This window comes from Bubalus bubalis, chromosome 18, assembly GCF_019923935.1.
Source record: "Bubalus bubalis isolate 160015118507 breed Murrah chromosome 18, NDDB_SH_1, whole genome shotgun sequence".
NCBI lineage: Eukaryota > Metazoa > Chordata > Mammalia > Artiodactyla > Bovidae > Bubalus > Bubalus bubalis.
In genome coordinates this window covers 47,369,590-47,386,160 of record NC_059174.1, presented here as the reverse complement: position 1 = coordinate 47,386,160, position 16,571 = coordinate 47,369,590, and the positions used below count along the sequence as shown (strand labels likewise).

The 16,571-nt window shown below is 45.0% G+C and overlaps 1 protein-coding gene across 1 annotated transcript in view; it reads left to right on the top strand.

Moving 5' to 3' along the window:
• Nucleotides 1-16,474, top strand: part of LOC102398960 (WD repeat-containing protein 87) — a 29,851-nt gene extending 13,377 nt beyond the window's left edge. Inside the window, exons 4-10 of the mRNA XM_045163214.1 lie at nt 3,929-4,119; nt 5,074-7,949; nt 9,430-9,703; nt 10,283-11,541; nt 11,644-12,625; nt 12,974-13,672; nt 13,856-16,474. Of these exons, the coding sequence (XP_045019149.1) occupies nt 3,929-4,119; nt 5,074-7,949; nt 9,430-9,703; nt 10,283-11,541; nt 11,644-12,625; nt 12,974-13,672; nt 13,856-16,474 (8,900 nt within the window). The remainder of the gene's footprint in view (nt 1-3,928; nt 4,120-5,073; nt 7,950-9,429; nt 9,704-10,282; nt 11,542-11,643; nt 12,626-12,973; nt 13,673-13,855) is intronic.
• The last annotated feature ends 97 nt before the right edge of the window (nt 16,475-16,571 follow it).

Genomic DNA, 16,571 nt, shown 5'->3' with positions numbered 1-16,571 from the left:
CAAGAGTTGAATCTACCCATGGACTTCACCAGACGGTCAACACCAAAATCAGATTGATTATATTCTTTGCAGCCAAAGATGAAGAAGCTGTATACAGTCAGCAAAAACAAGACTGGGAGCAGACTGTGGCTCAGATCATGAACTCCTCATTGCAAAATTCAGACTTAAATTGAAGAAACTAGGGAAAACCATTAGATCATTCAGGTATGACCTAAATCAAATCCCTTACGATTATACAGTGGAAGTGATGAATAGATTCAAGGGATTAGATGTGATAGACAGAGTGACTGAAGAACTATGGACAGAGGTCCGTGACACTGTACCATCCCCAAGAAAAAGAAATGCAAAAAGGCAAAACGGTTGTCTGAGGAGGCCTTAAAAATAGCTGAGAAAAGAAGAGAAGCTAAAGGCAAAGAGAAAAGGAAAGATATACCCATCTGAATGCAGAGTTCCAAAGACTAGCAAGGAGAGGTCAGAAAGCCTTCTTAGTGATCAATGCAAAGAAATAGAGGAAAACAATTGAATGGGAAAGACTAGAAATCTCTTCAAGAAAATTAGAGATACCAAGGGAATATTTAATGCAAATTTGGGCACAATAAAGGACAGAAACAATATGGACCTAACAGAAGCAGAAGATATTAAGAAGAGGTGGCAAGAATACACAGAAGAACTATGCAAAAAAAAAAAAAAAAAAAAAAGATCTTAATGACCCAGATAACCATGACGGTGTCATCACTCACCTAGAGCCAGACATCCTGGAATGCGAAGTCAAGTGAGCCTTAGGAAGCATCATTATGAACAAAGCTAGTGGAGATGATGGAATTCCGGCTAAGCTATTTCAAATCCTAAACGATGATGCTGTTAAAGTGCTGCACTCAGTATGGCAGCAAATTTGGAAAACTCAGCAGTGGCCACAAGACTGGAAAAGGTCAGTTTTCATTCCAAACTACTGCACAATTACACTCATTTCACACGCTAGCAAAGTAATCTCAAAATTCTCTAAGCCAGGCTTCAACGGTACATGAACTGAAAACTTCCAGATGTTCAAGCTGGATTTAGAAAAGGCAGAGGAACCAGAGATCAAATTGCCAACATCAGCTGGATTATAGAAAAAGCAAGAGAGTTCCAGAAAAATATCTACTTCTGCTTTATTGACTATGCCAAAGCCTTTGACTGTGTGGATCACAACAAACTGTAGGAAATTCTTCAAGAGATGGGAATACCAGACTGCCTTCCCTACCTCCTGAGAAATCTGTATGCAGTCAAGAAGCAACAGTTATAACTGGACATGGAACAGCAGACTGGTTCTAAATTGGGAAAGGAGTATGTCAAGGCTATATATTGTCACCCTGCTTATTTAACTTATATGCAGAGTACATCATGAGAAATGTTGGGTTGGATGAAGCACAAGCTGGAATCAAGATTGCCAGGAGAAATATTAATAACCTCAGATATGCAGGTGACACCACCCTTATGGCAGAAAGTGAAGAGGCACTAAAGAACATCTTGAAGAAAGTGAAAGAGGAAAGTGAAAAAGCTGGTTTAAAACTCAACATTCAAAAAACTAAGATCACAGCATGTGGTCCCATCACTTCATGGGGAATAGTTGGGGAAACAGTGGAAACAGTGAGAGACTTTCTTTTCCTGGGCTCCAAAATCACTGCAAATGGTGACTGCAATCATGAAATTAAAAGATGCTTGCTCCTTGAAAGAAAAGCTGTGACCAACCTAGACAGCATATTAAAAAGCAGAGACATTACTTTGCCAAGAAAAGTCCATTTAGTCAAAGCTATGGTTTTTCCAGTAGTCATGTATGGATGTGAGAGTTGGACTGTGAAGAAAGCTGAGTGCCGAAGAATTGATGCTTTTGAACTGTGGTGTTGGAGAAGACTCTTGAGAGTCCCTTGGACAGCAAGGAGATCCAACCAGTCAATCCTAAAGGAAATCAGTCCTGAATATTCATTGGAAGGACTGATGCTGAAGCTGAAACTCCGATACTTTGGCCACCTGATGTGAAGATCTAACTTATTGGAAAAGACCCTGATGCTGGGAAAGACGGAGAAGGCGATGGCACCCCACTCCAGTACTCTTGCCTGGGAAATCCCGCAGACAGAGGAGCCTGGTGGGCTACAGTCTATGGGGTTGCAAAGAGTCGGACACGACTGAGCAACTTCACTTTCACTTTTCACTTTCATGCACTGGAGAAGGAAATGGCAACCCACTCCAGTATTCTTGCCTGGAGAATTGCAGGGACAGGGGAGCCTGGTGGGCTGCTGTCTATGGGGTCGCACAGAGTCAGACACGACTGATGTGACTTAGCAGCAGCAGCTGGAAAAGATTGAAGGCAGGGGGAGAAGGGGATGACAGAGGATGAGATGGTTGGATGGCATCACCGACTCAGTGGACATGTGTTTGAACAAGCTCCAGGAGTTGGTGATGGACAGGGAGGCCTGGCAGTCCATGGGGTCACAGAGTCGGACATGGCTGAGTGACTGAGCTGAACTGAACCGAACTTGAGTATTTCACTTGCCAGCCTAGGTGGTCATAGTACACATTCTATTGCAGAGATTTGGAGAGTTAAATTTGTGGACGATTGTTCAAGAGGCAGGTATAGCATGAGTGTCTGCTGAGAAGAGGGACTTCCAAAATAAACTTATTGAGCCTCAACTTTGGGTAGTCAGAATGAGGAGTTCATATATGCTTGTTATAAGGATATCCTTATATAAATAAGGATATATATCCTAGGAATACGCTACAGTCACTAGAAGGTAGTGTGGATTGTACTATGTAACATGTTGAAAAGAAACAAACTTTTCTTGAGAGATGCATGTGAGTGAAGTGCGTGTGCACATGTGCACACACACACACTCCACTGGGTCAGAATTCAGAATATTGGAGCTGAGGCACAGCTAACTCTGTGTTGTCGACCACATGTTTTCCATGGATGCCCATGAGAATAGTGAAGGAGGTGCATGCCACAGGTCTAGCCATCACACATGGTGGGCATTCCACGTGTGTGAAGCATGAGTTTCCCAGAGGCTACAACATCATGTCTGTGATTGTGACAGGAGTGGTCCTTTGGGTGCAGGCAGGAACTTTAAAGTTTTGGTCCAACTGTGACAGGGAGCGATATTTGCCAAGGTTGAGTTCCTTTGTCATTCTCATACAGGATTGTATTTCTTTCAAAGATTTTGTTTTGTATAAGTCATTTGTTAGAAGGCTCAGTAATAAAAAAGAATCTGCCTGTCAATGCAGGAGATACGGAAGACACGGGTTCGATCCCTGAGTCGGGAAGATCCCCTGGAGGAGGAAATGACACCCCACTTCAGGATTCTTGCCAGGAAAATCCTATGGACAGAGGAGCTGGGCGGGCTATAGTCCATGGGGTTGCAATGAGTAGGACACAACTGAGCGACTGAGCATTCATACATACAGATAGTCATGTGTAGTTGTTTGCTTAGCACCTGTTCCACTGGACTCTTATCTTTTAAGAGCTTAGCTCATAACTCTTTTGTTCAGCATCATATCCCCAGTGTCTGTCACAAACATACCACCAGCCTTTCTCAAAGGTGGTACCTCATCTGATCCACAGGACACAATGATTTGAGGGGCTATTTTCTCAGTTCTCTTAAGGATGGTATATAACTAGTAGCATTCCTGATGCACAGGGAAGAATTAATACCCATTATATAGAATAGATATGTAAGGGTGTTGGGGCTTACTTCTCTCACAGAACTTTGGTGAGAAAGGCTGGCAGATACCGTGATGAATTAGGATGCATTCTGAGGGTGAGGGAGGAGAGGATAGCTCCCCCAATTGTGCTTTCTAGAAGTAGGGTGAATAAATGTTGGTCAGCGAAAGAAGAGACTTCCACTAATCCCTCAATATTCATTAAATGAATGAGTATGTGGGGATTCAACCCTCTTAGCTCAGGTCACTCCTCTCTCTCAGGTTGGTGAAAAAACAGAGGGTGCTGTGAATATGCTGAGTGACTGGGCTGAGATTCTATGCCAAGAGTCTCACCATCCTGAGAGCAAACCTTTCATCTGCTTCTACTCCACTGATGACAACTATTTTGTCTCCTTAAACTGGGTGGAACTGTATTCAAAACAAATGCAGGTAAAGTGACCTCGTCCTTTTCCCCCTCATTCTTTTTCTTTTAAATTGTATTTATTTACTTGGCTGCACCGGGTCTTTGTTGCCGGGCTCAGCCTCTCTCCAGTTGTAATGAATGGGGGCTACTCTCTAGTTGCAGTGAGCGGCTTTCTCATTGAAGTGGCTTCTTTTGTCACGGAGCGTGCACTCTAGGGCACGCACGTTTCAGCAGTCACGCTGCATAGGCCTACTAGTTGTGGCTTGTGGGCTCTATAGCACAGACTCATTATTTGTGGCACACAGGCTTAGCTGCCCCCCGGCATGTGAATATTCCCAGGCCATGGAATGAACCCGTGTCCCCTACATTGGCAGGCAAATTCTTAATCTCTGGACCACCAGGGAAGTCCCCTACCTCGTGCTTAATCCATTTTATATGCATAATACTTAAACTGCCCTCATCTTAGGATGCTGAGGGTGATTCTAAGCTAGTTCATTGTAATACCCATCTCCATATCCCAATCTGACCTGGATGCAGTGATCCTTCTTCCCCTCTAATCATCAGGTTGACAGAATTCACATTCTCCATAAAGTAGGCTAAAGGCCAAGGAAAGAGCCTTAAACATAGTGCTTCTATCACACACCTGACTCCTAGCATCAGGAAACTCCCAAAGTCAAGCTATTCAGTCTTTTCTTAGACCCACAAGAGGGAAAAGGGATCTAAACATTCAACATTTTTCTACCCCTCACTTAAAATTTTTTATTTATTCAGCTGTGCCAGGTCTTAGTTGCAGCATGTGGGATCTTTGATCTTTGCTGTGGCATGTGGGATCTGGTTCCCTGACCAGGAATTGAATTCGGGCCCCCTGCATTGGGAGCACAGAGCCTTAGCCACTGGCCCACCAGGGAGGTCCATCTACCCCTCACATTGGGGAGGAGGCTTCCTCCATGGTGAGGCTTTCATCTCTCATCCTCTTCTAGGCAGTACTCTGGGTACAGAAGAAAGCTGCAGAAATGGAAGGAGTGATAAAAAAGATGAAGTTCCGTGTGATGGCTCAAGTGCCACCCATCCAAGCGATGGTCCACATAGCTCCCTATCACATGTTAATTGCTTACTGTGATGACATGTGCCTGTGGCTCTTTGGGGATCACCATCAAGGGTTCATATCTCTGAGTATGGTCCCCTGTCGTTTCTCCATCAGCTGCCTCAGCTATGACTCAGAAACTGAGATGCTTCTCTCTGGCACCCTGGGCGCTGTGGTCACCTGGTTTATCTTGCCAAACGGCAGGGGCCTGCAAATGGCCCAAACTGTGCCTGTGCCTGGTGGTGAGCTTGTTCAGGGCTTTTCCCTGAATGGCCCCCCGGGCTCCCTGCTGGCTCATTGTGAGAATAAGGTGAGAGTCTTCACCCACCGAGGTCAGGGCCAGCTAGAAGAGGTGAAGAAGTTCACTCCCATCAACAGTGGCTCCACCATCACCTGCTCCTTCACTTGTTTATCTCAGGGCTACTTCTATGTTGGAAACAAGGATGGAGAAATCCATGCTTGGGGTCTAGACAGAGGTAACTTCCTCCACAGCTTCCAGGCTCATTCCTCATCAGTGATATGTATCCAAAGCCGGTCAGAGACCTATACCTTACTAACAGCAGGTGGTGAAGGTGTTGTGAAGGAATGGAACCTTGCCTTTGGGAACTTGCTGCGGCAGCTGGATATTGACAAGAACATGCAGAGACTGCAGTTCATTGATAATAGCACCTTTTTCTGCCAGACTAACCACACTTTCTCATTGTATCACCTGCCCTACTTTTACAGCCTCTTCAATGTCTGTGGTTCTGCTCCCCAGGAGGTGCGGCGGGTCTGCTGTGGCCATAATTGGACTCGGATCCTATGTGCCACTAAGGATGGTCTGTTGCGCTTCTTGTCTCCAGTAACAGGAGATCTCCTGGTTATCACTTGGCCTCTACTTATCATGGATAAGGCTGTGGCTTGGGCCTATGACTCACACAGAGAGGAGCTCTTTGTGGCAACAGATGGTTCAGAGGTGCTGGTGTTTGATGCAACACGCTCTCCTTGCACAGCCAAGTATCTTATGTGCCCTTCAGTAAACCTTGGGGATAGAGTCAGATGCCTGGCCTATGGGCACTACCATTTGGGTAAGGGCCTTGTAGGACTGATGTTCAGTGGGCATGACAGTGGCACTGTGAGAATCCTCTCCCACTACAGTTGTGCCCGAGTAGCAAAGATTCTTCACTCTGGGGCAGTCCTGGCATTGTCTACCTTGGAGGGTCCCCAGGAGTACTCCTTGCTCTGTTCCTATGGCATGGATAATATTGTATACCTGACAGAAGCTGTGCTTCAGGGGAACAGGGTAGTCCTGCAGCCTGTCAGCCAAATTCTCTGTGTTTGCCCCCTAAAGCACGTGATACTCTTGCCAGGTTCTGTGGGTGCCATCACTGAGAACCACCACTGGCATCTCTGGAGTTATCAGGACTTCCTGACATCTCCAGGATCAAAGCAGAGATCTGACTTTAAAGAGACAAAATGCCTGCACCAATGTGCCATCACTTCATTTGATGTCTGCCTTTCCCTGAAACTTTTTGTCACCGGGGACGCTGGCGGCTCAGTCCGGATCTGGGACTTCCGTGGGAAACTCATAACTGAGTTGGACTCTGCGTTATATTTTGGCCCACTCTGCTTTGCCAATGACCGGGGTGACCTGCTTCTGACTTTCAACCAGAGTCTTTACCTGGTATCCTGCTTAAAACTGCTCCCTCCAGCCCAGCTGATTCACCTAACTCTCCTGAACAATGCAGATGACATACAAGAAGCCCCTAAACCCTTCCTGCCTAGCTTCTTCTTTTCATTCAAAAAAGTATTTGTACCCAAATTTGTCTACTTTGGTCAAGGGCCGCAGGAATTACAGGGGCTAGAGGCTCTTGTTAACAAGCGGATGATTGCCTTTGACCATACTGTGCCCCATGTTGTGGAGGAAGAGAGGCCTAAGTCCTCTGTGATGCAGGAGGGACCCACATTGCATTTTCTGGAAGATAAGTATATTGATTTTCCTATTCTTACTCCTAAACGTGATCGTCCCCCATTCGTGGTTCCTCCGCAGTTGCGACTGGCTGGCTGGGATGGGTTGAAACCTTATCAGATATTATGGCGTTTCTTTGGTCAAGGGCGGCCTTGGCCCTTTCCTCCAGATGGCTACATCCCCAACTCAGTGATCCGTGCCCGTCTTTGGCCTGAGGGTACCCCCGTCTTCTTGCACTGTGATCTCCACCTATCCTACCAAGATAAGGACTGGGACATGACTGGACTCAGCAGAAGTCAGGCACTGTCACCTGTGACTTCAATAAGACAAAAAATCTCAAAGAGGAAACCAGACCAAAAACCCATGCCGGGCAAACAAACTTTCTTTGATATTCTTGTAAACTTGGCTAGTCAAAATTGGATGGGAAGAAAACTGGATGAAGGACTTATCAATACTATAATTGAGACCATCCTCAACCTCACAGTTTACTGTTCTATAGAGCAATACAAGACATACGTAAGTATCCTGGCACAGATTTTTGCCTCCCATCAAGTATCTCCAAGGTGGCATTCTGAGACTGCTTGTCGCCTCATGGAAGACACAAGTCATTCCAATCCAGAGGTCCGGGAGACAGCCTGGGAGGGATTGGAGAAGCTAGGCTTCATGAGCCGTCTCTTTGCGATTCCCCTGGCTGTGGGATTGATGGACAGTGATAAAAATGTGCGGGCTAAGACCTTATACCTTATGGTAAGAGTCACAGGCATCCAAACTAAGAGCATGCTGATAGCTCTGCTGAAGAGACGGGACACTCTCCAGGAGATGCAGTGAGTCAGCAACCGTATTCCCTTCTGTTCCTTTCGGCTCCTAACCTTCAAAATCTGACTGCTTCCTTTCCTTTTCCTATAACCTTTTCTGTTCTTTTCCTCTGCCTGTGTTCTTTGTTTCTATTTGCTTCCCTCCCCCCCCCACCCCACACACACACACTGTCTATCCCTTGACTTAAAAAAAAAAAAAGCACAACGTGAGAGTCATGAGTTAAGTTTTATTTGGGCAAAATGAGGACCATAGCTCAGGCTATGACAGCATTTCAGATATTTCTGAGAAAATGCTCCAAAGAGATGGGTGGGGGCGGGCAGGGGGAGGTCAATATATATGTGATTTTGGTGAAGGGGGAGTTCATACAACCAAGCACATATTTTTGCAGAAGGTTTCTGCTAGTCACGAGGAGCAGATGTCACCATGAAGGAATCTGGTGCTTTTCTAGATATGAGGAGATGCAAGAATTGGGCTCATACATTAAAAAGAATGAAATAATGCCATCTGCAGCAATATGGATGGACCTAGCGAGTGTCATACTGAATGAAGTAAATCAGACAGTAAATCAGACAGAGAAATAGCATATGACATCCCTTATATGTGGGATCTAAAAAGAAATTATACAAATGATCTTACTTACAAAACAAAAACTTACAAAACATTTTCACAGACTTAGAAAATGAACTTACAGTTGCCAGGTGGAAACAATAGTTAGGGAGTTTGGGATGGTCATGTACACACTGCTGTATTTAAAATGGATAACTAACAAGGACCTATTGTATAGCACATGGAACTCTGCTCAGTGTTATGTGGCAGCCTGAATGGGAGGGGCTTTGGGGAAGAATGGATACTTGTATATGTATGACTGAGTCCCTTTGCTGTTCACCTGAAACTATCACAACATTGTTAATTGGTTATATCTCAATAAAAAATTAAAAGTTCAAAAAAGAAAAAAGAAGGAATTGGGCACCTAAAATCAGTTCCTGAAAATATCTAACTATCTAAAGATCTGTTCTGCCAGTTTCTTCAAAGAAGACTGCCTTATTCCTGATCTCCACCTCCTGAACACAGTTCAGGGTGTGTTAAAGGTCAACAACCACAGTTGCACATGACTTAATCCTTGTAGAGGCAGATGGCAAATGTCCTTGGCAAGTGGCAATTTGTAGCTGACCACCCTCTTTTTCTGTCCATTGAGTAGCCTGCTCTTCCATTATTTCCTCACTTCCTTAAGATTCTTCGAGGCTCAAGTCCCCAGATCTCTCAACTAAAGAAGCATCTTGGGTCACTCTGACTACTCTATTTCTTGCTGCTCTTTATCCATCTTTTACCTTGAACTACTCTGTCCTAGACAGTTACTTTAGCCCTGCCTCTTCCACTATCCTTAAGCCACTACCTCCTTTTCCTTTTCTTCCTTCTTCTCCTCCTTTTCCTCTAATTTTGTTTTATTGATGGCTCAGTATAATTCTTGTTTTACCTTGACTTTTGTAGGGAAGACTTTATTGGAGAAATCTCTCTGGACCAGCTTATGGGAATTCAAGCTAGTGGTATCCAGTACCTGCTTACTCAGGTGGAGCAGCGGTTAAATGAGAACCTGACCTTGTCACACAGAGAGGAGAAACCTCCTTTGGTTTTAGTTATATCAAGTGATCATGAACCTGATGAACAAACACTCAGAATTTGGTCAGAACCTGCAAAGATCGCCAAACCAGATCAAAGAATGACACGTGTTACAGCAAAGAGCAAAAATCTCAGTATGTATGGGGTAATATATTTGGTATATTTGGGGCCCGCTTTAGGGCATCAAAAGTCAGGGTCAATAAGCCCAAGTTATATAAAAAGATACCAGTGGTGACAGACTTAAGTAAGGACTCTTTCACAGAAAGTAAGCTTTCCGGGAAAGATCTACCCCATAACAAATTTGTTTTTATTGTTTAGTCACTAAGTTGTGTGTGACTCTTTTGCGACCCCATGGGCTGTAGCCTGCCAGGCTCTTCTGTCCATGGGATTTCCCAGGCAAGAATACTGGAGTGGGTTGCCATTTACATCTCCAGATCTTCCCACAACAAATATCAAGGTCTCATTTCTTTGTGCTGTGCTGTCCTAACTCACTTCAGTCCTGTCCAACTCTTTGGGACCCTATGGACTGTAGCTTGCCAGGCTCCTCTGTCCATGGGATTTCCCAGGCAACAATACTGGAGTGAGCTGCCATTTCCTTCTCTGGGGGATCTTCCCACAACAAATACCAAGGTCTTGTTTCTTTAGGGATATGGAAATTGGGATAAAAGAGCAGGCACTTCTGGGCCATAAAGCTTTTGTCTGTACTTTTTATTACCTTTTACAGCAGTTTATTGAACTAGGTGTGTCAGAGGATCTCACTCGGGACCTCTGTGTTTTTCTCAATTACTTTTCTCCCAATATCTCTGCAGTTAAAAAGGACATGAAAGTTTCCAGGAAGCAGGGAGAGACAGAATTGAGCCCTGTGTTGGTGACTTTAGAGCATGAAGATGAACAGAGAGAAGCCAAGGAATCAGATCAAATTGACATTCAGGATGTTGCCTCAGAGCCAGACCTGTCGCTAAGTACTTTCAGCCCAGTCACATCCAAAGTGGATACTGAATCAAAGGAGGTTGTGTTGGAGGCCACAAAAGTCACAGAACCCACAAAAGCCTTGGAGATCAAAAAAGCAGTGAAGGCCAGAGAGGCAGTGGAGGCCATGGGAGTTACAAAGGCCATAGATCAACAGGACATGAGAGATTATGGAAAAGTGATCCCTAAGGCAGAGAGACAAGAAAACCTGAAAAGGCTTTGGGAAAGAGCAATGGAAAAAACCCACCACAAAGTAAGTGTGAAGTTGAAAGAGAAGAGAAAATTGAAGGAAATTCCAGAAACAATTGCAGAAGAGCCCAAGAAAGAGGTTATCCAGGTTGCTGAGCAAGAAGAAGATGCAACGAAGGTATTTAGAAAGGCTGGTCATGGTTTGTCTGGGATGCCTGGCCGCACGACCAAATCAGAAACCAGATCTTGGCGGGATGACATTTGCAATCTTGTGACCTCAAGGATAGCAAGTTCCAATCCAGGAATGTTAAGAGATCTGAGTCAAGAGTTGGTGAACTGGGCTCAGGCAATACTTGCTCCCCAAGAGCCCAGCTGGGATCTCTTCCAGGAGATTTGTCCTCTTTTAAAGGACTCTTCAGAACTGGATGACATAGAGATGGAAGAAATACCTGTTGTAACAGAAGTGGTTACAGAGGTTGTCAAGGAAGAAAAGACAGTAGGACCCGGAGAACAAGAAGAACAAAGAGCTAAAAAAATGTTAAAGAAAGGCAAGGTGTCTTCTAAAGTCAAGAAAAAGAAAGTTGCTTACTTAGATGATGACCAAGTATCAGACAAAATGAGATTCCAAAAAGTAAAGACACTAGCTATGCAAAAAGGGAAAATAATTGGGGAAGCAAGAAAACTGAGTAAGCAGGATTTGAAATTAATGCAGGGAAAAGAGAAACTGACCAAGGACAAGAAATCGATCCTTCAAAAAGAAAAAAGAGCTGAGGAGGAAGAAATATCACCCATCTCACAAAAGAAGTTAACCAAGGCAGAGCAGAAGTTAGTCCAAGGAGAAAAGAAGGGAACTGGGAAAGAAGAGGAACTACTAGGAAAAGGAAAGAGGGTGAACTGGGAAAGGGGAAAGGTCACCCCGGGACAAAGGACATGGTACTGGGAGAAGGGTACGGTGGACCACAAAGAAGGTAGGCAGGCCCAGGAAGAGGAGCTGATGGAGGAAGAGGAGGAGCTGATGGAGGAAGAGGAGGAGCTGAGCAAGGAAGAGGAGGAGTTGAGTGAGGAAGATGAAGAGCTGAGAAAGGAATTGGAGGTGCTGGGTGAGGAACTGGAGAAGATGATTGTGGCACTGGGGGAGCTCAATGAGGAACTGGAGGAGCTGGGTGAGGAAGAGGAGGCGCTGGCCCAGGAGAAGGAGGAAATAATCCAGAACCTAGAGAAACATATTGAAAAAATGATGAAAAACTATCGCAAAATAAAGAAACAAATGGGGGAAATGGAGAAACATGATGAGGAAGAGGCCTGGGAAAGGGAAAAATTGGCCCAGGAAGAGGAACATTTGTCTAAAGAAGAGGAAAGACTGTCTGGGAAAGAGGGAAAACGGACATTAAAAAGACACAGCTTGGTAAAGCAAGAGATGAAATTGATCCGAGAAAAAAAGAAATCATTCATGATTGAGAAGAAAGAGGCCCATAAAAAGAAACAAATCCAAGAAAAGGAAAAGCAAGTTGAGAAACCGGAGAAAGTAGATCAGAAGGAGAGACAGGCTAAGGAAAAGGAGGAAGATGCCAAGGACAAACAATTAGCCAGGAAAAGACAGAAACTAAGCCAAAAAGAGGAGGAAATGTTTGGAGAAAAGGAGAAACTGTCACAACAAGAAGTTAAACAGATCCAGAAAAGGGCAAGCAAAGCTTGGAAAAAGGAGGGAGGGGCCCAGAAAGTGCAGAAAATAACCAAGAAAAAGAGACGACAGATCTCAGGGAAAAAAGTGGACCTAGGAGAGAAGGGAGAGGCCAGGGAAATGGAGAAACTGTCACTGACAGAAGAGAGACAGGCCCAGGAAGGAAAGAGACAGGATCAGAAAAAGGAAAAACTGACTCCAAAAGCAGCTGAGGAAAAAACCCAATTAGTCAGAGGAAAAATGAAACTGGTCTCAAAAGAGAAAAGTAGAGAGAAAATTGAGAAAGTGTCCCCAAAAGAAGAGAAATGGGTCATGGAAAAAGAGAAGAAAATCAGCAAGGAAAAAAAACAATGGGCCCACAAAAGAAAATTAGCCCTACCAGAAGAGAAACAGGCCCAGGATGAGAGAATATGGGGTCAGAAAGAGAGTGAGCGAAGAAAACAATGGGCCTGGAGAAAAGAGAAACTGTCCCGAGAAGAGAAGAAACAAGCCGATGAAATGGAGAAAAAGTCCCAGCAAAGACAGGCAAGGGCTTTAGAGAAAAGACTGACTCAGGAAGACAGTTTTATGGGCAAGGAAGAGAAGCATATTGCCGAGAAAGAAAGGACAATAGCCAGGGAAGGAATTGGTGTAACTAAGAGAAAGAAAAAAGCAACTCAAGAAGAGAAAGAAACTATTGAAGAAGGGGGGAAACTGGCCTATGACGTTAGGGCCAAGGAGATGGGTGTTGCTAAGGAAGAAAAGAAAAGAATTCAAGAGGAGAATATACAGGAAATGAGGAAACTGGATATGGGGATGGGGATTAGTTCTGAAGGAAGAGAGACTAGTTCCAGAGAAAAAGATATAAGGAAGAAAGAGAGTCACCTGATGCAGATCCTGGCTAAAATAATTAGAGAAATGAATAGAGTGCCATTGCAAGAAACAGGAATACCTGAGGAAGATCAACTGTTTTCTATGGAAATGAGTGAAACTGATGGCCAGAGGTGGGAATTTTCTAAAGAACCAGAGGAAATAACCAGAGAAGAGAAGCAGCTGGTTCAGAAAGAGAGAAAACTAGAAGACGACAGACTAGCTACTGAAGAGAGAATACTGACCAATGAAGAGAGCTTGGAGGAAGACCAAAGGTTATTAGAGAAGGTCCAGGAAAATATACTATTAGATAAAACCCAGGTAGACACTATGTTAAAGGAGGCCCAGCAGCAAAATCTGTTAGGAAAAAAGCAGCTGAAGAAGCTTCTAAAGATAATCAAGGAGAAGAAACCAGAAAAGACCCAGGTAAAGTGGTTATTAGAGAATATCAGAGACATACTATTTGAAGGCTTATCAGAGAGTTTGATTGAGAAGGAAGTGGAAGCTCCAACTAAGAAGAGGATAGATGAGGAGAGGCTCATTGAAGGAGAGGAGAAGGAGGAGGAGGAGATTCTGCTCAAGAAAGAGAAAGGGAAATACCTGATGAAGAAGAAGGAAAAGAAAGTAAGCCTGAGTGAAGAGGAATTAGAGGACAGCTTGGCTGGGAAGCATAAGAAAAAGAGTTTAACTCAAATAAGGAAAAAGGAAAAGAAACTGACTCAGGAGAAAGAGAAGCTCGATAAGAAGGTAAAAGAGGGCCCACATGAGGAAGAGATGGAGCCCTTCAGCAAGGAGGAAGGTGGGGCCCCACACATGGAAAAGGAGGAGGAGGACTTTAGTGAGGAGGAGAGCCGAAGTGAGGAAGAGAGTCTGAGTGAAGAGGAAGAGAGCCTGAGTGAGGAGGAGAGTCTGAGTGAGGAGGAAGAAAGCCTGAGTGAGGAGGAGAGTCTGAGTGAAGAGGAAGAGAGCCTGAGTGAGGAGGAGAGTCTGAGTGAGAAGGAAAAGGAGGGCCTGAGTGAAGAAGAGGAGAGCCTGAGTGAGGAGGAAGAGGGCTTGAGTGAGAAGGAGAAGAGTCTGAGTGAAAAAGAGAAGAGTCTGAGTAAGAAAGAGAAGGCTCTGCATGAGAAGGAGAAGAGTCTGAGTGAGAAAGAGGAGGAAGAAGAAAAAATGGAGAAGACAGAGAAAAAAGAGGAGGAAAAGAAGGCAAGACAGAAGGATGAGGAGAGTATGAGTAAAGAGAAGGAACAGCCAAGAAGACTTACAGAGGCAATGCTCCCAGTAAAGCAGAGAGTATGGAAAACAGAGCTCCCAAAGGAAGGAGTGAACTTATCGAAGCCAGCAACAGTAAGTGAGGTTCTTGCTGAGAAAAGGGAAGACACAGCTAAAGGAGAAATGGCTCCTAAAAAAGACAGATTGTTTTATGGACAGGTAAGTCCCCCAGTTAGGGATAAGACTATGTGGCCAACAATTATGAAGAGCCCCCTCAAAACACCATTTCCTGTAGCCCTGGGAAAAGAAAAGGGAATGCCCCTCAAAGTGTTAGGGCATCATTTTGATGTGGAAGAACAGGAAAGTCAACTTCTTAAAGCACATCCCGTGACAACGTCATGGGGAAGACAAGAGGATGTGCTCTTGGAGAAAGGCAGGGGCATGTTTTTACAAGTCATGGGAATGGAGACCCAGACCCCAAAAGGCCTCCACAAGCCAAAGTCCCCCTTACTTGAAATTATCAGAGAATCACAGAAACCTAAACGCAGGCCCAAAGATGGCACGTGGAAGTGGCTCTTAAAATCTCAGGATTCTCAAAAGGGCAAGACTGAGGGCCAGGCCCCTGCCCCTGCCCCAACCCCAACCACAGCCCTGTACCCATCCCTTACCTCTATGCCAGCTAAAACGCTTGATTCCCCAGATGAGGACTGGATTAGTAATGTCTTAATAAGACTGGAAGCAGGAGAAGAACTTTCAAGGGACAGTTTCCATAGACTGAGCCAACTCCTCAAGCATCTCACTTCAAAGGGATATTTGAAACAGACACATCTGTACAGTCTTAAAGCTGTGGCTAAACGCCTCCAGCAGAACCTACAGGCAGGTCACAGAGATATATCACGATGCTATAAAGATGCTTTGAGCCCAGTATACATGAAAGCGATCCCTCCAATCAGAAGGAAAGAAATGGAGAGCTGGGGAGAGCCATTCCCTATCCATGAGCCAGTGTTACTGTCAGCTACTAACAGGACTCAGACCACACAGGATCTCAGCTGGCATCCCTCAGCTGAGTCCTATAGGAAGGAGCAGGTACAGCAGTTATCCACTGCTGTCAAGAAGTTAAAGCACCTTTATCAAACCAGAAAGGATGTTCCTACAGCCTTCTATCCCTCTGTGGATAAAGAGTCCTTGGACATCCGAGCCTTGGGGAGAAGAAGTGAGCTCCCCACATTTCACAAGGCAAAGTCCCGGCCCATCCCTACACCAGCGTTACCATCAATGACCTACAGGGTTCCAGATCCAAAGGCTCTAACTTGGCTTCTTTTAGGAGAGCCTTACAGGAGTGCACGGGCACGGCAGTTATCCCATGTTCTCCAAGAGATGGGAATGCAACACTTTCATCCTGCCACAAGAGATATTTTCTCAGGTGCCCATGCTTCTGTGGGAAAACAAACTCTGGCACTGATGTTTCAGAACGATCTCAGGGCTCTGAAGGGTGAAGGTAGGGCCCTCAAGCTGCCCCAGCTGGAAAAGAAGGCACAGCCTGTCTCTAAAGACAAGGAAGAGCTCCCCCAATGGGAGACGTTTGTGGCCTTGTACCATGTTCTGCGGATGTTGCAGAAGCGATATGCGAGAGACAGTGCTGCATGGATGGAACAGTTCAAACGTCTCATGGACTTGTACCAGCTCAAGTCCCCCCGAATCCAGAGGCTGCTACTGGAGTTGCTGCAGAGAAAGAAACTCCAACCACAACACACCATCTACGAAGACGCTGCAAGGATCAAGGAGTTGGTGCCTGGTGAACGGTTACTCTCTGACCTGTTGTGTGGTAGTTCTCGTACCCCTGCAGGTCCCCTTGAGTTCCAGAATGTTGTACCCTTGCCTGGGCAGAACAGAGTGCATACTATTCAACCCACAGGCATTGCCCAGTATGGATTCTTAGAACTTGCCTGGAAAAGGCTACCAAAAGTCAATCCTTACCGTAGGGACAGGCTGCCCAACATCCCTACCCCCACTCTCTGATTTGGTGGACTATTAAGACTCTGGGGTCTTACTGGAAAGTAAGACCCAGCCACAGGTTTTAAGCCTCCTTACCTGGTACCCACTTTAAGGTGAGGAT